General features: G+C 47.4%; 1 protein-coding gene across 1 annotated transcript in view; it reads right to left on the bottom strand.

The window, feature by feature from the left end:
- Positions 1 to 5,761: 5,761 nt before the first annotated feature.
- FBXO28 (F-box protein 28) overlaps positions 5,762 to 21,143 on the bottom strand; it is a 168,950-nt gene continuing 153,568 nt past the window's right edge. Inside the window, exon 5 of the mRNA XM_078649845.1 lies at positions 5,762 to 8,340. Coding sequence (XP_078505971.1) covers positions 7,952 to 8,340 — 389 coding nt within the window. The 3' untranslated portion in view covers positions 5,762 to 7,951. The remainder of the gene's footprint in view (positions 8,341 to 21,143) is intronic.

Genomic DNA, 21,143 nt, shown 5'->3' with positions numbered 1-21,143 from the left:
ATAAAGAATAGAGATTTTAAAATGGCTTGCGTCGCATTCTGGTGTAGATACGCGTGAGCAATGTGTATTGAGCTCTCTCATATGAATGATTGCAAGCCACCCCCCATTTTTAGCTTGTTTATCCTGTGTATCCGCTTTGTACACATGAGGAATTGCGATGTTAAAATCCGGATCAGATGTATCAGTCACAAATAGGATATCCAATTTATTATCAGTAAAAAATCCCGCAATTTCGTACTTGTGTTTAATCAACGACCTAGCGTTGATAAGTGCTAACTGGAGCTCTAAAACCTCTGTGGCTGAAGCGGACAGGTTTTTATTGGGTTTAGGCAACGCCCGGGGGCTCCTGGAAATTTTGGTAAGACATTCTGGACACTGAAAGTAATCTACACTTGGCAGTGCTTCACAGGAGAACAGCAAGCATGCCTTACTCCTAGGTCGGCGAAGGGCGTGGAGGTTCTCCCACGAATATTTTAAAGTGGGCCTAAAGTACGAGTTACTTACCTTCGGTAAATATGTATCTGGTAGAGACTATTCTAGCCACAGATTCCTTAACGTAGAATTATACTCAGGCGTGAGACTGGATCTGGAAAATTTTATGCCACAGCATCCCAGCGAGCCAGGGGGACGGCATCACACAACTCCACCCAGGCATTGTCCGCGTACGTGACGTCAGCGAGTCCCACCCTGGCGCGCCCAAGTCAGTTTTCATGTGAGAACTTTTCCGCGCCACAACGCGGAGCCATGAGACAAAACTGTGGGAGTATGGGAACAGTGTGAGAAAGAGCAAAAAAACTGGAAAAAGGAATAGCGACGAATAACACCATAAGGAGCAGCGTCAAAACTGCAGTAACCAAAGGCAGGAACAAGAAGAAACAAGCATTTATAATGCAATAGGTCTCGCATTTACGAGAGTTTGAGCTATTGGCACTGTAAATGACAATGCCTTTTATTTATGTTTTGGGTTTTAAAACATAAATAAAAGGCATTGTCATTTACAATGCCAATAGCTTAAACATGTGTAAATGCAAGAACTACTGCATTCCAAATGCTGGTCTCTGGAAGCCATGAGATGGGCAGAGCCGTATTCAAGTCAGAGGATTACCTTGGCCTCAACTGGTTGTGAAAAGGGGGTGACACTCTCCAGAAGGATCCTGTCCGTCGAAATGGCAACAGCAAAAATAAATCCTAGCACTCCGCTGGGCGTGACTACAGATTAAACAAGCCCCAGTCTGAAAAGGGCGAGGGGAGTGCTCCCACACAGTATGCTGCCAGCAGGCGGTGGTCTCAGTCCCTGCTGTCTTTTGGTTTTGAAGCGCTGTGAGGAGGAGGAAGAGCTTGGCCATAGGGTACAGTTTTATTTCTGCCCCCAAGTCAGCCTCAAGCAGAAGATATGAAAACCTCCAAGTGTTGCTGCTAGTGAGACTGCACCACGGCCGGTGACGGGCAAACTTAAACCAGCACTTTCCAGGAAGAGAGTGCGACCTCACTTCATACACGCTCCCACATTGCCTGGGATATCTTCCTGGCTTCTGTCCCGCATTACACTGCTTTCTCACACTTAGTTTAACTTTTAACAGTACCAGGACTTTTAAAAACGGGGTGGTGTAGGACGGCGCATGAGTAGAGGAAAAATAATGTTTTTATGAAAGTGCAGCTTTGATACAAGTGTGGCAGATAACATCAGTGATGTCTTTTATGGCGCTGCTGACTTTTGTCCCGTTTGTGCAACAAACGGTGTGTGCTTTTTTACACAGCACCGAGCAGCTGACATATGGAAGATGCCCCTGACACAGCATATGTTTAACACAGTTTTGACACAGCGCAATGCAAATTATTGGAACAACGCAGATTACCTCCCTTGTTATGATAAAAAAAATCCAGCTTGGAACAGAAAGCCTTCTACGAAACACGAGGCTGGCTAGTGAGCAGCTTCTGTAGGCTTTCAGCTAAAACAAGTAAAAGAAAAGCAAAACAAGTAGCCCGTCCATGTTACGCCACTGCTAAAGAAGCAGTGTTGCCGGCGGGGGCGAAAACAGGAAGTCAGGCATCCTTGCCCGTGACATGGGCGGGGCCTGTGACGTGGCCGGAAGAGGCCAGTGTTGCTCGTTGATGCGGGGCTCCAATCATGGAGGGAGAGCCCCGCGGTAGCGTGAAAATCCAGAGAAGAGCCCCGCGGTAGCATGAAAATCCAGAGAAGTGCCCCGCGTGTGGAGATGCGCCGGAGAAAAGGAGCGCAGCGAGGAGACAAGACAAAAGAGCACGGTGAGTGGAGGGGGGATATGTGTGTCTGTGTGTGCGCGCGTGTGTGTGCGCGTTAGCCCGTGAGTGGTGGTGGTGCTGGTGGTGGGGTAGGGGGGTGCGTGAGTGTGTGTGTGTGTGTGCGCGTGCCTGCCTGTGTGTGTGTGTATGCCTGCCTGCGTGTGTGTGTCTATGTGCGTGCCTGCGTGTTTGCGGGGAATCTGAGCCAGGGGACGGGCACGGCGCTGGCCTGGACGCGCGCGCCCACGAGGTGAAGTCGACGCTCGTGCCCGGCCCCTGTCTCACATTCCCAGGAGACGGCTGACTATAGTTGTCGATCCAGAAAGCAAATGCTGGGCATTTGCTTTTGTCTAAGCTCGACCTAAAAACAGAGCACAGCCCTGAGCAGCCACCCTGCCAGTACGTAGACAGCCCCCCTTGGAGACAAAGAACACGTGTATAATGTCATGATAACATGTAGCAGGACTACAACAACAACCAAGAACAACGAATAGGAACCAGTTCCAAGACAAACAGAACGACAAAACTCCAAGGCAACCCCAGCACAGAGTGCGACTACCCCCCAAAGGAACAAAGGGCAAAGGCACGGTCAGATGACCCCAACCCAGAGGATAGCAGAGGAGCCAGAACCCTTAGTAACATAAGGGGAGGGGAGGGAAGAGAGTGAAGGCAAGCCCCAATCCTGTAGCAACCAGAACAGAGAGGCACAGGAGTACCTATAAACCCATCCTCCAAGGTGCCAAAAGAGGAGGAAAGGAACAAGAAACAAGACGAATCATCCAGTCAAAAAGAGCAAAAGAATGCACTCACAGAAGACATGACCACCCACCAGGAGGCGACTGCAGAAGACAAAGCCAAAGGTCCTTGCAGAACGGGGAGGAAGGGCGGGCTGTGAAGAAAAATTTTCAGGGAATACACTGTCCTGAAGCCAAGCATTGCGGCGAAGGGCAACCGAAGAAGCCATGGAACGACCAAGCACCTCCGAGATGTCCAGAGCGGAGCGAAGAATAAACGCTGCCAGCTCCCGGCCATCCAACGCAAGGTGCCGCAAATCAACACCAGCACCCTCCTGAGAAGCGGCAGATCCAAGGGACTCCGCCAAGTCCCACAAGCAAGAGGTGACCCTAGCCAACACACAAAATGTTGAGGCCCCGCAGGGCCGCACTGGTCGAAGCGAACATATTGCACCCCAAGAGTCCAGCCAACAAGCCTCCCGTGATGGTGGGGACAACAGCAGCGGCAGGGAGGGAAAGGCGGTCCGCAAAAGGGGGCTTGTGGCAGAGGGGTGGAGGGAAAGACACACTGGGTCACGTGTGCTGGAAGGTGCCGGGGGCAGAAGGTGTTGGGGCACCAGATCCCCCATGGCGGGGCGCCCCCATTAGAGAAGAATGGAGCAAGCCCTCAAAGGGAAGCAGCAGCTCCGTCCCACCAGAGCCCTGGTGGAGAACTTCCAAAAGATGATCCGAGGGGAAATGGGCAGCCAGATCACCCATGTGCAAAATACCCACAGCCATGGAAACCGCGCGAGCAAAGGCCGCACCCGCCTCCGTAGGGCCCCGTGGTGGGGAAAGCAGCTCCTCCGTAGGCGACGGCTGCAAGCTAAGGCGGCTATCCCCTAAGCCAAGTGGAGTGGGGAAGGGCCAGGCCCGGAAAGGAGGAGGGGCCGAGGAGAGGGGGACCTGCGGCTCCTCCGGCGAAAACCGCTGCAACGGCGAGGAGGCGTCCTTTGATGACATCGGGGAAAAAGCCACGACCGCAAGGACGAGCACCAGCAGGTGCCCAACCTCCGGGGAAGAGGGGGCGTCCTAGATGAGTCCACGACCCGACACCTGTCCGGTGCCGTAGAGTCCGCAACCTGAGGCAGGACGTCATCGTCGTCCAGCGCCAAAGGAGATGCCGGACAGGCCTCTTCCACACCACACGGCGCAGGAGACCGGGGCTGGGCCGGAGCCAAGGTGGAGAAGGGACGGTGCCAGAACGGCGCCAACTCGACCTCCGACGAGGCAGCCGCCTGCGTGGAGGAACAAGAGGGACCCGGGGAGTGATAAGGAGTCCCCCGCCAGTCTCGACCCATGAGGGGGCGAGAGGGGCCTACCGACCCCTGTGGTGCTGCCAAGTCCGACTCGACCTCCGACGAGGCAGCCTCCTGCGTGGAGGGACGAGAGGGGACTGGGGAGGGACGAGGGGTCCCCCGCCAGCTTCGACCCATGATGGGACAAGGGGGTCCGCCGACCCCTGTGGCGCAGCCAGGGCCAGCAGCCTCTGGCGCCATAGCGGAGTCATCTCAGCCTCAGACAAGATCGCCGCCTGTCCATAGGGCAGAGAGGGGCTTGGGGATGCGATCCGAGCCCCTGCGACCTCCCGCGACGCCACACGGACTCCCGCGGGAGTTTGCGGCAAAGCAGAGGCGCCGTAGTCCGAAGGAGGGACCCCCGAAGGACCGGACCCCAACGGCACCACATCCTCCAAGCCTGGAGCCGAGCCAGTTGTGCCGGTGACGCTGCTGAGAGCCCTGCACAACGCAAGGGATCTGCCGATGTCCCAGGAAGGGAAGGAGGAGGAGGAGGGGGAGAGGGAGGGGGAGGAGTGGAAGGAGGAGGAGGAGGGGGAGAGGGAGGGGGAGGAGGGGAAGGAGGAGGAGAAGTCAGCAAGGCCTGCAAAGCTGCCGCATATGTCTCTATCTGGGCTCTCGACGCCCCCTCACCGGGAAACGGTGGATAGGGAGACGATACGCGGGGCCGCATCACCCGCGGAGAGCCCTCGCCCCCAACAGGCCGGAAACCAGCCCTCGGGGACAAACTGCGACAGTAACCAACAGGGGAGCGACGCTCTTGTGCCTTGGGAGAGAGATGAGGACAACGAAAGTGACGGCTGTTTCGAAAACCTTCCGCAGAAGCTGATCGAGGTGACGAAGCCGATAAGGACATGCAAGCCGAGAGAAGTTTCATCCGGCGCTCCCGCCGCGACTTCGGCTTCAACTGTTGGCATGCTTCGCAATCAGTGGAGCTGCGTTCTTCCCCCAAGCACCACATGCAAATGAGGTGAGGGTCCGTCGCCAACATCAGGCGTCCGCTAGACGAGCACATCTTAAAGCCCGGAGGCATCCGCACACTGTCCACAAACACGCTCAATAGAGAAAGGGAAAGGCCTAAACTGGCCCGGAGCACAAACCGGATCCACGTTGCACGCGGAAAAGGAAAAAACGGACGTAGGCGCGGGGTGGGACTTATGGGACGTTGCTGACAATGCCTGGGCGGAGTCGCGTGATGTCGTCCCCCTGGCGCGCAGGGATGCTGTGGCAAAAAAAATCTCACGCCTGGGGATAATTCTACGTTAAGGAATCTGCGGCTAGTAGTCTCTATCAGATTATAGTAATTAGTCAAGGGGTTCTGGCCCTAGGCCCGGGTCAGGTTGGGCTTGCCTTAGGCGCGCCTTCGGTGCCCATTTAAGATTTTTATATTCATAATATGAAGATCCCACACAAAAAAACAAATGAAAATAAACACACTTATGTACATATTTATTCAAGGGAGTTTTATAACACATACCCGGAGGACATAATGCTGTTAACTGAATACAACCCCTATATCCTAGGCAGTGAAACCTGATGAGGACATTTCCCTAGAATGAATATATCGATGGTTGAATTAAAACAATCGATCAACTACAGCATAGCTAAGCAAGCCATAAAACCGGACAGCTTCATCTTGGATACGAAATTGCAAATATTTTGCATTTTGGAAGACTTGTTCCAGCAGCCTGGGTTAGATGTTATTCTAGGAAAACACAAAACGTAAAACATCTGCAATACGATGGTAATGTAGACATTCCTCCTCCAAACAAAAAATAGAACATTCAAATTTTAAGAAAAGTCACACCTTTACTAATGACACAGCCTCAGTCTACACCGGTTCCTATATTGGAACCTAACTTAACTGGAACAGGTTTGTAAAGGAATAACAAGGTTTAAGAATACGATGCAAGTATCTGTGGTTAATAAACATGAACGGTTACACTAACGATGATGAAAATTTCAAAAGGAAACTAAGCAAACAGTACATGTATTTTTGTTAAACAAAGCTGTAAGCAGTATGAGCATATAATTTAAAAGGGAGATGGGGAGTACAAAATGAAATCTAATTTGCACTACATACACAGGCCCAATTCAGGATCATTGGCCAAGTACGCTCTTTTCTCTATTGTTTGCGTGTTTAATTCTCGGACTTTACTTAGCATGGTTCTTTATTTTACCAGTTCCGATGTACACTGTTTCTTAAAAGCAATTTACAGAAACATTGGCATAGCTTAACACAACAATAGAGCAATTACTAATATTGCTATAAAGTGTCAAAAATATACAATTTGAGATGGGACAAAGTGACTGTAAACTATTAGATTGTGCAAGTGACCAATCAGAAGTCTAAACAGTGCAAGACATGCTTTTCCAGTTAGAAATTCAAATAAGTGCAAAAAAAATGAGTAACTTTTTTTTTTTAATCAGAGTTTTGGAGTTAGTAAACACAAGAGCTTGTAATACGTTTAACAACATACAGCAGTTGAAAGAGTCATGGATAGCACAGCGGCCTGAAATTACTTCTATTCATTCCTCGAAGCAGGTTAAAAAAAGTGTCTGCCCACAAAGACAGAAACACAGGTCGTGTTATGTTTGCTCTATGAGACATAGGTTGTGTGGTGGTGATTTAACGCAAAAGCAATCTAAAGTAGAGTACATGAACAAGCTAGACATCCTGGACTCGAACACGAATACACAAGGAAAATGTAGCTGTCTAAAAAGTATCCCGATCTACAATAAAGTAGACATCAAGTTGCCATCAACAGAGGTTTTTTCTTGCAAAAGTTTGTAAAACAGAGAAAATCACCTGCCAGCCCTACAGACTGTGGGGAGAGGAGCTATGCTGAAAGTAGATGCTTAGAAGACGGAAACTGGTTTATACCTGCAGAATCCCATCAGCGGAAGATCACCAGTGGAGCAGCATGGGTCAACAATTTGGCAAGGCAGTTCACTATACAATCTAATCATGCACATGTAGAAAATAGCTCATCGGCAACTGACCTGGGGTTACATACAGGTAAAAATTTTGTCAGCCAGGTGCCTTCAAAATGCACAGGTAACACTGCAGAGTGATTTTTATATTAATGGTTAACATTGATACCAAGATTATTAAATTATAAGACATTCCAGACAAGGTCACTTGTAAAAAATAAAAGTCAACTGTTCATTTGAGCTAAACGGTACTTAAAAAAGTCTGTTTTCTTTCAAGCGAGCAGGACATTTCCGTTGGCAGAAGTTTTACTCCTAGCCAGTCACGACTACTTCTTCCTCAAACCCAGGGAGCTCTTTGCGCATGCCCCTGAACACAACGCATATTGTGAACGTTATCGGCACAAGAAAAAATATATAAACTCTTCAAAAACATGATAGACCAGCTCTGGTTAGTACAAATCTATTGCAAATGATAACATTTTGTGCATCAGGCCCACCCAGACAGAAGCAAGGGGAGGTGGGAGATAGAGTCTCAACGATGAGAAGAAAAATTACTGTTCAAGTCTTTGTGGTATGGCCGAAAGCTCTGTCCCCCAAGACACCACGCATCCAGCCACAGTATCTCAGTGACAGCTGTACAGCCTCCATTCTTACTTTCGCAGATGCAATTCCATTGCAAAGCTCTTACTTCCTGTTCCGAATGCGCTTAGACTTCCTAGAAGAGTCCATGGCTTCGGCAGCCATCTTGCGTTTCTGCGGGGAGTCGTCAGTCTGTCCAGAAGTGTTCTCCACTGTGCCTTCCATTATGTCCCGCAGTTTGCGCTCCAGCTCGGCTAACCTGGCATTCTGCTCTCCGATTATTTGGGTTTGCTCTAGCAGTTTCTGGTCCTGGTCCTGCACTTGCTTCTGCTGCTCCTGCACTTTGGTGCGTAGCTCGGTCATCTCTCGACGGAGTACAGTCACTCCTGTACCGTTGGCTTTCACTTGTTGCTGCAGTTTGGTGACCTCCTGTCTGGAGGGGTTTTGTTTGGAGAATAACTGCATCGTTGTAAGAGCTGCTGAAGGGCCTGGAACTGGGAAAACGAAAAGAACATGTCAACTGTCTCATACTTGAAGAAAAAAAAATAAAGGCAGCATGATAATCCAGATTCAACTGAAAAATAATGTAAAACAATATACAAGAATACTAGGAATTCCCTGAGAAATGCAGCAATTAATTAAAATGACAAAGGTAAACATGTTATTACATTTACTTTGTGAATCTGTGTTTTGTTGAACTGACGAGAGCAGGTAAAACAAGCATTGGCATAGCCAATAGGTCTAGCCTTTGGGACCTTATAAGTATTTAGTTATGCAGCACAATATCCTTTGTGCAACAACATTAACTGTTGCATGGCTAAACACTTATAAGGTCCTAAAGGCGAGACCTATTGGATATGCAAATGCTTGTTTTCTGTAGTTTTAGATAGGGCAAATCCGACTCTAATGTATTGAAGCGCTTTACATTAGCACCAATTATATTACACAAGGGCATATTCATTGTTAGTAGGCGCGGGGACATGAAGTGATTTGCCCAGAATCACAGTATGTTGAGCAGGTGCCGAGACTCGAACCTGCTTCTCCAACTAAAAAGTCAGCAGCTCTGGCCGTTACACCACATTCTCTCCCCTCATGGGAGGAATAGCGCTTCTACCAACAAAATGACACTTCGAAGCACCGAGAGGCAGCAGGTGTTGAAGAAGGGAACATGACAGGGAACGAAGAGACGGAGGAGCAAGGAATGGACTGTAGAGGTTAGAAACGGAGGGAAGAAAAAACGCAAAAGGGAAGAAGGGAACAGAAGAAAGAAGAGGGGGAAGAAAGAGAAGGAAGGAACTGTTCATGGGGATAGGGGTATGCGAGAGTGAAAACAGGAGAATCGAGACGGAAAGAGAAACCAGGACATGCATAAAGAGGCTTATCTTTTCGCATGAATCTGAAACAGCCGCATTATATATACTCATGTGTGAATAGGATTATTGCATTATGCAATGTAAACCAGGAACGGAAGAGACAGACACGGACGCTCTTATCTTGACAATAAACAGGGTGCCATCATTAGCGTGAATGCTGCAGACACTGTGCACATAGTTTGCACCGTCTGGAGGGTGCGTCATGCTGAAGGGGGAAAATGATGGCCTGACTGAGGTTAACAGCCGGCTAATTGGCTAGGACTGATTCTTGAATTCTTGATCTCTGGCTAGCTGTTAGGGGGGCAAAGGGCACATTAATCACCGGGGCCACTGCCTTCCTGCAAAAGCATGGTGTGTGTCACAACTGCAGAAACGGTTTGAGATGCTAAGAAGAAATTAGGATGATAAATGCCGCCGGCACAGAAGTCAGGAGTGCTGTAATACTATTGTGTGCTGATGTACACAAACACTTAACTCATTACTGGCTGCTCTTTCAAGTGAGGTGGGCATGTTAAGTGTGGTGGTGGTCTTTAGGCGCACCATAATTTACTGCATCCTTCAAGGGCGTGACATCATGTTTCCTCCGACAGCCTCTAGCACGCTCTTTTCGAGGCCTGGATGAGGGTCACACTGCAATGCATCTTTGAACAAGCATTGGCCGTGCAGCCATGAAAGAGACACGGCCGCGCTGCCCTGAAAGTGAAAGTAATCGCGAGCGATGAAAGCCGCTGCGAGTGTAAAGGTGGAAAGCCAGATGGCGCCTGAGGATAGCCAGATGGCGCCTGAGGATAGCCAGATGACGCCTGAGGATAGCCAGATGACGCCTGATCCCGCGCGCATAACCGCAAGCTCCAGGCAATGGCAGCATTTTCAAAAGCGCACATACTAAAAGTCTCGCCAGAGTAGCGCATGCGCTGGCTCAGGCGAGACCTAAAAATTACACCCACATACTGAATAATTTTAATTCAGACAAAATAGATAATTCAGTAATTTCGTGGAGCCTACAGGGGCTGAGAAGATATGCATAGTACACACCTGTTAAAAGAAAACAGCCCAATTAAGTCCAATTTATTAACACAGTTACAATACAGACTCCATATTTGTATATATGTTTATTTCAGCCAAAAGGCAGCGGTGTGCTGTACATGGCCAAAAATTAGCATAAAGCCAACGAGTAAGGAGAGAGAAAGCTGGGTTGTGGATGGTTAATGCACAGTGATATAACATTCTTTAAATAGTTGAATCTTTAACACCTTCAAAGCTATATTGCCCATGTATCCACTCAAAGGACGGGCCTACAACTTTGGTCAATATACTTTCCTATACTGGTGCTGGCAAATATACAGAATGGAAGGTACACCTGAAATCGTAAAGGAGACCATAAGTAACCATGCTCTGAAAATAAGGACTTTGAGTAAGATGTTTGTGATAATTGGTAAGGCCACGAGGTAAAGTCCTACAGAAAAGCCAAAACCTAGACTGAGCCAGATGTCACACCGTCATTTTCAAACAAGCATTGGAAAAGCCAATAGGTCTTGCCTAGCCTAGCTGCAGTTAAGCATGGCTAAAAGTCAGTGGCATGGCGTGGAGGAGAGTGGCGTACAGTAGAGTGGCATAGAGTGACAGAGCAGACTGGCATAGAGAAGATTGGCTTAGGGTAGAGTGGCGAAGAGGACAGTGGCGTAGACTAACGAGGCATAGGCAGGAGTGGAGTGGCGTATCAATCAAACAGCATTTGTATAGCGCAGCACTATCACCCCTCTGCGTATCTGGGTGCTGTGTCTCAGTCAAACAGCCAAGTCTTCAGTCTCTTTCTGAAGTCTGCCAGCGAGAGGGCTGTACGAAGCTGGAGGGGAAGGTCGTTCCAGGTCTTGGCGGCAATGTAGGTGAAGCAGCACCCACCGCTGCAGCTGCGATGGATGCAGCGGGTGTGTGCGAAGGTGTGTAAAGAGGAGTACAGGTGTCTTGCAGGTTGGTGGAAGTTCAGTCGATGGTTGAGGTAGGCCTAGGTTGAGGAGAGCTTTTTAGGCGTACGTGAGGAGCTTGAACTGGTATCTTTTCTGAATGAAGAGCCAGTGGAGGTCTTTCACGAGGGAATGGGGAGGGGGGCGATATGGGTAGGTTTGGAGAGGTCCAGAAAGAGTCTGGCTGCAGCAGTCTGTATGGTCTGTAGTCTCCAGAGGAGCTGGGTGGAGATGCTGGTGTAGAGGGCATTGCCATAGTTGAGGCATCTGGTGACGAGGTCCTGATTGACGGTCTTTCTGGTGTTGGTTGGGATCCATCTGAAGATTCTGAGGAGCATGTGAAGTGTGTGGAAGCAGGAGGAGGCAACTGCGTTAACTTGTCCTTTCATGGTCAGTTGGCTGTCAAGGAAGATGCCCAGGTTGCGAGCGTGGTCGGTTGGCGTGGGTGCAGGTCCAAGTTCTGCAGGCCACTAGCTGTGGTACCATGCGGAGGTGTTCTTCCTGAAGATCAGTACTTCAGTTATGTCGGAGTTGAGTTGGAGGCAGTTGTCTCCTATCCATTTGGCTACGATGGTCAGGGTGTTGATGAAGTTGGTTTTGGCATTAGAGGAATCCTCGGTGAGCGGAAAGATCAGTTGAGTATCATCCGCGTAGAAGATTATGTGGAGTCCGTGGGATCAGACGACGCCAACGAGGGAGGGGGTCATGTAGATGTTGAATAGGGTAGGGCTTAGGGAGGATCCTTTTAGTACGCAGCATAGAAGGTCTTTGGGTGCAGAGGTGAAGGGAGGCAGTCGGATGCTCTGTGTGCATCCTGTGAGGAAGGAGGCAATCCACTTAAGGGCATCCTGCTGTATGCCTATGTTGTGGGGTCTGTTGATAAATTTTGATGAAGGTGTTGTGTTAAACACTGCAGAGAGGTAGAGGAAGATCAGGGCCACGGTTTCTCCACAGTCAAGGAGTGCTCTGATGTCATCTGTGGTGGCAATCAGAGCGGCCTAAGTGCTGTGGTTGGCACAGAATCCTGACTGGAAATGTCCAGCAGGTGGTTTTGTTCCAGGAAATCGGTGAGCTGCTGGTTGATGGCTTTCTCGAGAACTTTGGACGGGTAGGTGAGCAGGGAGATCAGAAGGAATTTTTTTTAGATCATTGGGGTCAGCTGAGGTTTTCTTTAAGAGGGTCAGACATCTGCGAGTTCCCAAAAGTCCGGAAAAGTTGCTGTGGAGATGAAGATGTTGAGGAAGTTGTGTGCGGATTGGGTTCGTTGCAAGGTTGTAGAGGTGGTGGAGGCGGGGGTGGTGGGCATCCTGGAGTGGATGGAAGACATGATGGCTAAATATCCTCCGCCGCAACCATATCACCAACCACCTAAGACCTCCACTGGCTCCCAGTCAACAAAAGAATCCCCTTCAAGCTCGTAACCCACTCCTACAAAGCCCTACACGATGCAGGACATGCGTACCTCAACCACTGCCTCGCATTCCATGTAGCCACCAGAAGCCTTCGCTCCACCCACTGGCCCCGACTACCAGCCCACGTAACTGCAGGACCAAAGCTGTTGAATGATTGATTGATGGCAGAGGTGGTCAGAACGGTGAGTGGTGACCATGTGGTGATGGTTTGGCTGGTGTTCGCTGGTTGGTTGAGGTATTCGGGGTTAAGGGTGGCGGTTTGAATGATATAGTATAAAGTGGTATAGAGTAGAGTGTTGTAGAGTAGATTGGTACAAAGTGGAATGGCGTAGAGTGGTGTACAGTAGAATGGAGTTGCGTACAGTAGAGTTGCGTGGAGTGGCGTGGCTAGAGTAGTGTCTCGTAGATTAGCACTGTGTAGAGTGGAGTGACGGAGTGGTGTAGAGTAGATTGGCATGGAGAGACATCGAGTGGTGTCGCATAGAGTGAAATGACAGAGTGGAGTGTAATGGAATGGCATGGAGTGGCATATAGTGGAGTGGCGTACAATGGTATTGTGTGGAGTGGCGTGCAAAAGATAAGCTCACTGTGCAGTGGAGTGATGTAAATTGGCAAAGAGTGGTGTGGCCCAGAGTGGAATGATGTAGGGAGTTGTATAGTAAAGTGGAATGATGTAGAGTGGAGTGGAATGATGTAGAGTGGAGTGGAATGATGTAGAGTGTTGTAGAGTGGAAATATGTAGAATGTTGTAGAATAGAGTGAAAATGATAAAAAGTGGAGCAGAGTGGAGTGGTGTAGAGTGGTGTGGTGTAGAGTGGAATGTAGTGACTCAGAATGGGAGTGGCACGAGTTGAATGGAGTTTTGTAGAGTGGGGTGGTGTAGCATTCTGTAGACTGCAGTGGCATAGACTTGTGTGGCGCAGAGTAGACTTGTATGGAGTAGTGTAGAGTGGCATGGCATAGAATAGAAAGGCAAGGAGTAGAGTGGAGTGGCACAGAGTGGAGTGGCGTTAAGCGGGGTGGAGTAGAGCGGCGTGGAACAAAGTAGCATGTATGGAGTAGAGGGACGTGGAGTAGAGTGACAATGAGTAGAGTGGAGTGGTGCAGAGTGGAGTTGAGTGGCATAGGTTAGCATTGTGTGGAGTGGCGAAAAGCAGAGCGGCGTAGAGCAGAGCGGCGTAGAGCAGAGCGGCGTAGAGCAGAGCGGCGAAGAGCAGAGCGGCGAAGAGCAGAGCGGCGAAGAGCAGAGCGGCGAAGAGCAGAGCGGCGAAGAGCAGAGCGGCGAAGAGCAGAGCAGAGCGGCGAAGAGCAGAGCAGAGCGGCGAAGAGCAGAGCAGAGCGGCGAAGAGCAGAGCGGCGAAGAGCAGAGCGGCGAAGAGCAGAGCGGCGAAGAGCAGAGCGGCGAAGAGCAGAGCGGCGAAGAGCAGAGCGGCGAAGAGCAGAGCGGCGAAGAGCAGAGCGGCGAAGAGCAGAGCGGCGAAGAGCAGAGCGGCGAAGAGCAGAGCGGCGAAGAGCAGAGCGGCGAAGAGCAGAGCGGCGAAGAGCAGAGTGGCGAAGAGCAGAGTGGCGAAGAGCAATATTGTGCTGAGTGGTGTTGAGTAGCACTGAGTAGAGGGGTGTGGCAGAGTGGCACAAACTGGAGTGGAGTGGTATAGAGTACACTGGTATGAAGTGGTGTAGAGTATAATTGGTATAGATTGGAGTGGCATGTACAGTGGTGTGGCAGAGAGAATGGTGTAGAGTGGCGTGAAGCGGTGTGGAGTGGCATAGAGTGGAATGGAGTGGCGTATGGTGGAATGTAGTGGGGTGGAGTGGCATACAGTAGAATTGCGCAAAGTGGCGTAGAGTGGAACGAGTGGCATAGTGGGGTGAGGAGTACTCGGGTCAATGCAATATTGGGGAGCTAAGCAATTGAAAGATACAATGAGAGTGACAATGACAACAACTAAAGGTATGCGTATGTTGTGGGCGAGTTGTAAGTCCTCGAAACTGTAAACAACACGTCTGCAGCACAGCTCAAGTGCTGTGTAGGCAATACATAAAAAGAGAAACCCTTTAAACAGATACCAAAAGCAACAGCAAACACCAGCCAAACTCGTTTTGCTTGCGAAGAACCTTTAGGTTTGGGAGAACACTCCAAGCTCAGACAAAAATTAGAGAAGCGTTTCTTTGTTTGCGTAGAGGTTTCAGTTTTGTAGTGTACTCTAAATATACGGACAAGGTGGGCAGAGGTCGGTGTTTTGGGTACAATGGCTCGCATGTGGCTCCACTTCTTTTCTATCTAAGGGCTCAACAACCATAAGGAATTGATCTTCTCATTATTCCTGGCCCATGCCCCCTTCTTGAAGGGGGTACTGACTATTGGAATTACTTTAATAATACCTACCCTTGACCGCACAGCCTTTTAAAACAGTACAAGAGATCTGACCCCAGTTCTTGTGAAGGAGATGCAAGACTTGGATCGATCAGATATATGGGTGGCTTTGCATGAGAACAAGAGAGACTAATGTTCACAGACTGCTCGAGAATTGTTTTCTTCTGCTTCAGATATGTCGTTTGTCAAAGGTCATAACTGTTAAGATCAGCAACCAGATCATGTTGAATCAAGTCTATGCCACCTTTGAACTGGATTACACTCATGAGAACCCACCAGGATCCAATCCATGAGAAATGAGATGGCTTACCGGGACACAGTCTTGCATGAGATCATTAGTTACTTTCCTCTTTTTTATTTATTTTATTTTCTAAATAATTTTTATTGTGCATTTTTGACCTTTCATAACAATAACAAAGAAAACCCCCAACCATCCACCCCCCACCCCCCACTCCCATCCCGGCCAGGGTAGAACATTATCAAACCGTACAAATTCATTTTGATACATCAATTGGAAAGAGAGCAGAGTAAAATCAGCAGTAATAAAGCAAAATTGTTAACAGCAAAACATTATTTTAAGTGCAACGTGCGGTATAAATATGACGGAAATGACAATAATAATAATTGACCGAGATAAAAACCGACAGTAGTAGTAGTAGAGAGCCGGGGCAATCCCTCCTATGATTTCAAACCCCCTCAAATTTCCAATCTAGATAAGGGCACCCATAATAGCAGTCCTTATTTCTTTGTTTTAGCACCCTTTTAGGCATAATTTGCTTTCTTTAGACAGGAAATAGCTAATAGGGGGGCAAGCCAAAGTTGGAACTGCTGGGGTTGTGGATCTAGCCATGCTGTAGCTAATACCAGTCTAAACATTCTCATTGAATAAAGGAAAGCCAGATAGGCTGATGATTCAAGCTAAACAAGATAATTTAGTAGTAGCCGAGGAGGATTTAGTGAAGACCATACAGCACGCGGGGGATAGAAGTGAAGCACGGCAATTTTTGCAGACAGGGCAGCAGCTAAGTATATTGCCTGGAAGGAAAGATCTTATGAGTGCAGTGATCAGGTAGGGCACCATCTGGCATTAAGAGCAAGGCAGAGGTGCACCGATAGTGAGATCAGAGAAATAAGCGATCCTACTCTTGGGGTGGTTACCGATACTAATAAAATCAGAGAGGCATTTCAAGTGTTTTATCAAAACCTGTACACAGAGGGAAATTGGGTATGTCCTGATCGAATTAAGTGTTTTTTGGAAGCAATACCGTTAAGCAAATTATCCTTAGAAAAGTGTGAAATCTTAGAAGAAGAGCTAACGTGGGAAGAGATATTGCTAGCTAATTGTAGTAAAAAAAAGAGGCAGTGGTTGATGAATAAAATGCATTTATTCAAGAGTACATCTACATCAATGTACAGCGAACTCCAGCTTCTTCAACTGACTGTCTTCTCAGAATCTCCCAGTGACGTCATTCTATTACATCACTGAGTTCTACAATATGTTAATGAAATCTCCACACATCTCCCCTCTAACAAAGAATTTCAACACAAAATTGATAAACTGTACATGTTAAGATTAACAAATTAAAAAATTTAACATACAACTATGACAAAATATCATTAAATAATGGAAAGGAAGAACACCATATATTATAATGAACAATAACAAAAGAATCATTCAGTTGAATTAGGAACATTAATTTTGCAGACTACCCATGCTCCACTCTTTTCCATCATCAAGAGTCACCACTGAATTCATCACTTTTATTACTCTATGTGGTTTAGAAAATTTGCGCTCTCCCTTTTTTACAAATCTCATTTTTCTAGTAACCACCCAGTCACCATTAACAATTTTAACATCCTTCACCCCTTTTCTTCTGTCATAATCTTCCTTATTTCGTTCTTGAGACCCTTTAACTCTTGCTGCAATTCGTTCCCAGTCTACCCAAACTTGATCTTTCTTTTGCAACCACACAGGAGATTCTTTGGTTGCCGGTTTTCTTCCTTTCAAAGCCACAAAAGGTGACACACCTGTAACAGAGTGGGGAGTAAACCTGTGAGCCCACATCATCTTAACTAATTCCTCTTTCCACCTTAATCAATAGCTAAAGATAGTTGGATGTTGTCCATGATGATACGATTAACCCTCTCAACTGATCCATTAGACAGGCTAATGGATTAGTTGAAAGGGTTAATTGTATCATCATCTAAATAGCGCCACTCTCTCATGCTTAATACCTAATCCTGTAATAAACTCCGTCATGACAGTAGAAACAAGCTGAACTCCATTGTCCGTAACTAAAATCTATTCCCATCCCATCCTTGTCGCCAAAAATTGTAGTAACCACAGAGGCAGTGGTCGATTAATAAAATGCATTTATTCAAGAGTACATCTACATCAATGTACAGCGACCTCCAGCTTCTTCAACTGACTTGTCTTCTCAGAATCTCCCAGTGATGTCATTCTATTACATCACCGAGTTCTACAATATGTAATGAAATCTCCACACAATCCCTAGCCCCCCACCCCCGCAAGGCGGATGGCGTGGACGCAACCCCTTCAAAATTTTACAAAACCTTTGCAACACAGTTGAAAGATCAGATGGTGCCACTTTTTAATGATATATTCAATGGATCTACACCTCCTGATTTGTGGTTCATGGCGAAAATAGCTGTCTTTTTGAAGAAGGATAAACCTTCTGCCGAGCTTGGCTCTTATAGGCCAATCATGTCAATAAATGGTCATTCAAAGATTTACTCCATGGTTCTGGCAGCTCGATTAGCCCAGGTCATTAAAAATACTGGTGACTCAGTAACAACATGGTTTCATCACTGGTAGGGACACCACTGACCATATTCGATGAGTGATATCACTTTTTGAAGTAGCGGAAGTGTCAGCAGACCCTATGGCTCCAATTTTGTTAGATGCCGAAAAAGCATTCAAAAGGGTCCCCTAGCAGTTCCTCTGGCAGGCAATGTATGCAAGGGACTTTGGTCCAGGTTTTGTGAATGGAATTAAGGCCCTATATTACAAACCTACGGCTAGGGTTTGTATATGGGATAGCCTAACTGGAGCAGTGACGATTACTCTGGGTACCTGACAGGTGTGCCCTTGCTCCCCACTCCTGCTTGCATTGTTTATAGATCCTTTTTAAAGAAAAATAGCGCAAATTACTGTTATTCCACCATTGTACTAGTGGATAACAGAGTGTAGGAGAAAGCACTATATTTGGGTGTTTATATCCCTTCAAAAGTTGAATCTATCGTCAATATTAATCTAGATCCTTTTGCAGATAGAACTAAGCAAGGTTTGGTAAGATTAAATAATTTGCACCTTACTATGATAGGCTGCTGAAATTTGATAAAGATGATTTATTTCCCGAAATCTTGTACTTTTTAGAGCAATCCCATTAGAATTCCCTAGTGAATGTTTAAAATCTTTGATGCGGTATTCACTAGATTTTTATGGGACTATTCTAAGCAAAGGAGAGTGCTGAAGTATCTTTCACTTCCAAGAGAAGGAAAGGGGGCGGGGGGGGGGGGGGGGTGTTCTCTCCCAAACCTCAGATTGTACTACTGGGCTTCACTATTGCAATATAGCCGGATCTTACTTATGGAACCATTACAAGCGGCAGTGCCCAATACTACGCCTTCCATATACGAAATATTTGCTTGGGGATGTTTGCTAAGGCAAGTCGAATATAACTACTATAAAAAAGTTACGTTCAAGTGCCTTTTGGGCATGGCAAAGGCATGGGTTGTAATACGGAAGATGCTGGGCTTGGGGAGACTGAACTTTTATACCAATATTTTAAATAATCCAAACTTACCTGGAATCTTCAAGACTGCTATATGCATGTATGATTTGGGGCAGGTATAGATAAACTGGGTGTCTCACTGCTGAAAACTTGGCTCTTTATCCAACCCCGTTAGTTTCTTCCATCATTAGCCTCGGGTCATCTGTGTTCTACTAGCGCCGGGACACCTCCTAGCGAGGTAGCTGTTGTGCTATACAAAATCCAGTATTATTTATTATTATTATTATTTTTCTCCCCGGCGGGCCTGGTCTCGCTTGAGGAGTTAAAAACAAAATTCGGCATAAACAATTTAGAGTTTAAGTACCTGCAAGTAAGAGATTACCCTCTGCGGAAAACGAGGGGCCCAGTGGCTTTGATAAGAATGCCCTGGTGGCTCATCTGGGAGGGTAAAATCCCCATCGATTTCCTCCTGCAGCTGCCAATACCAAAAGGCCACCTCCTTGCCTCCCCTAGGTCTTTCCACTAGCAACTGCTCCAGGTAGCTTGACTTCCCAAAGTGTACGTCTTTACACCCCTGAGCCCTCCCCCAGCTTTCCAGCTGGATGAATTTAAATCTGGAAAGTGCTGGACCTATGCGATCGTATAATTCATCCCAAGTTATTACTGACCCTTCCACCATTAGCTCTCCCCATCTAGTGATCCCAGCCTCCTCTAATGAAGAGGATAAACTGTCCCTTAGGCAGTCCGGTAGACCCGGAGAGTCCCATATGGGAGCGAAATTAGAATAGTAGGACAGCCCCAGTCTTTTTCGAATGGCTAACCATACCTTAGCCCATGACTAACATTTTTAGCCTTATTTTCTTAAAGAATTTCTGGCTCCCAAACTTAAACAGAAATCCATCAGCTGGTAGATTTGCTCCGGTTCACATGGCTTTATACATCGTCCCCCCAGGAAGATTAGATGGTGTTTTTAAGAGCATCCTGGAATAAGATAACTGAAAGGCCCATGCATAGTATACCAAGTCCGGTAGGGCAAGACCTCCCATTCCCTCCTCAACTTCTTCCATGCAATTCTAGTAGATTTGTAATTCCAGATAAAGGAATTCATCTCTCGCTGACACTTGTCAATCATATTGACATCAAAACCCAAAGGAATGGCACCAAAAATGAATGTGAACTTAGGAAGAATACACATTTTTATTAGGTTCACCCTATCCATTATAGAGCGTGGCAGGTGAGTCCAAGATTTCAGTAGGCCCTTACATTCCCTGGAGATTCGGTCTAAGTTAGCTTGTGCAATGGTACCGATGTCGTGGGTAATTCGGGTCCCGAGATAGCGCATAGAGGTGGTGATATTTATGCCTAACCGTAAATCTGGAATATTCCACACCATAACCTCGGTCTTGCTTGAGTTGATACTGTAGCCTGAGACATTACCAAACTCTTCTGCCCTTTGGATCACAGCAGGGAAGGACAGTACCGGGTCCGAGGTAAAGATTAAAATATCGTCGGCATATAGTGCTGTCTGCCTTTCCCACTCCTTAAATTTGAACGATGGAATATTTTTGTCTGCCCGCACAACCTGAGCAAACGGCTCAATATATAAATTGAAAAGGAGAGGAGAGAGCGGACAGCCCTGTCTCGTACCTCTAGTGATCTTAAAGGGTTCTGTCAAGACCCCATTAACCTAGCCGAAGGGGCCCCATAAAGCAAGGCAATGGTTCTGCAAAAGCCCTTCCCAAAGTTAAACTTTTTTAGTACATCGTTCAGATAGGGCCAATTGACCCTATCAAAGGCCTTTGCCGCGTCAAGAGTGAGGGTAGCCAGTGGAAGGGAAAAAGCAGAGGCAATATCTATTGCCCCTACCAAGTCGTGTGTAAGGTCCGAGAGATGGCGCCCTTTGATAAAACCTTTTTGGTCTTGATGGACAATGGTGCCTATTACTCTTCCCAATCTTGCTGACATTATGGCAGTAAAGATCTTATAGTCACTGTTCAGCAACGATATTGGCCTGTAGGACCCACAGTCCGAAACATCCTTCCCTGGTTTGGGGATGAGAACAATTGTGGCCTCACCCCACGATTTTGGCTGTAGCATCCCTTCTCTTAGGATGCCATCAAAAAGGGTTGTCAATACTTGGACGATAGCATCCCCCAAAGCTCTATAGATCTCTCCAGGAAGACCGTCTGGGCCAGATGCTTTCCCTTTTTTTGTTTGCCGTATTGCTTCCCTCACCTCTGCCTCCGTTATTGCAGTCTCTAAACTATTGCTCTGTGCTATTGAGAGGGTTGGAAGCATAATCCCTTCCAGCAACGAATCCCTTGCCGTCTGATCATTAGGTAGCACTTCCCTATAGATTGCCACAAAAAATTCAAAAAAGGCATTGTCAATCTCTAGATTAGATACCCTTGGCGCCGCC

Source organism: Lissotriton helveticus, chromosome 6 (genome assembly GCF_964261635.1).
Source record: "Lissotriton helveticus chromosome 6, aLisHel1.1, whole genome shotgun sequence".
Taxonomy (NCBI): Eukaryota; Metazoa; Chordata; class Amphibia; order Caudata; family Salamandridae; genus Lissotriton; species Lissotriton helveticus.
This window is presented reverse-complemented; position numbering and strand designations above follow the sequence as displayed.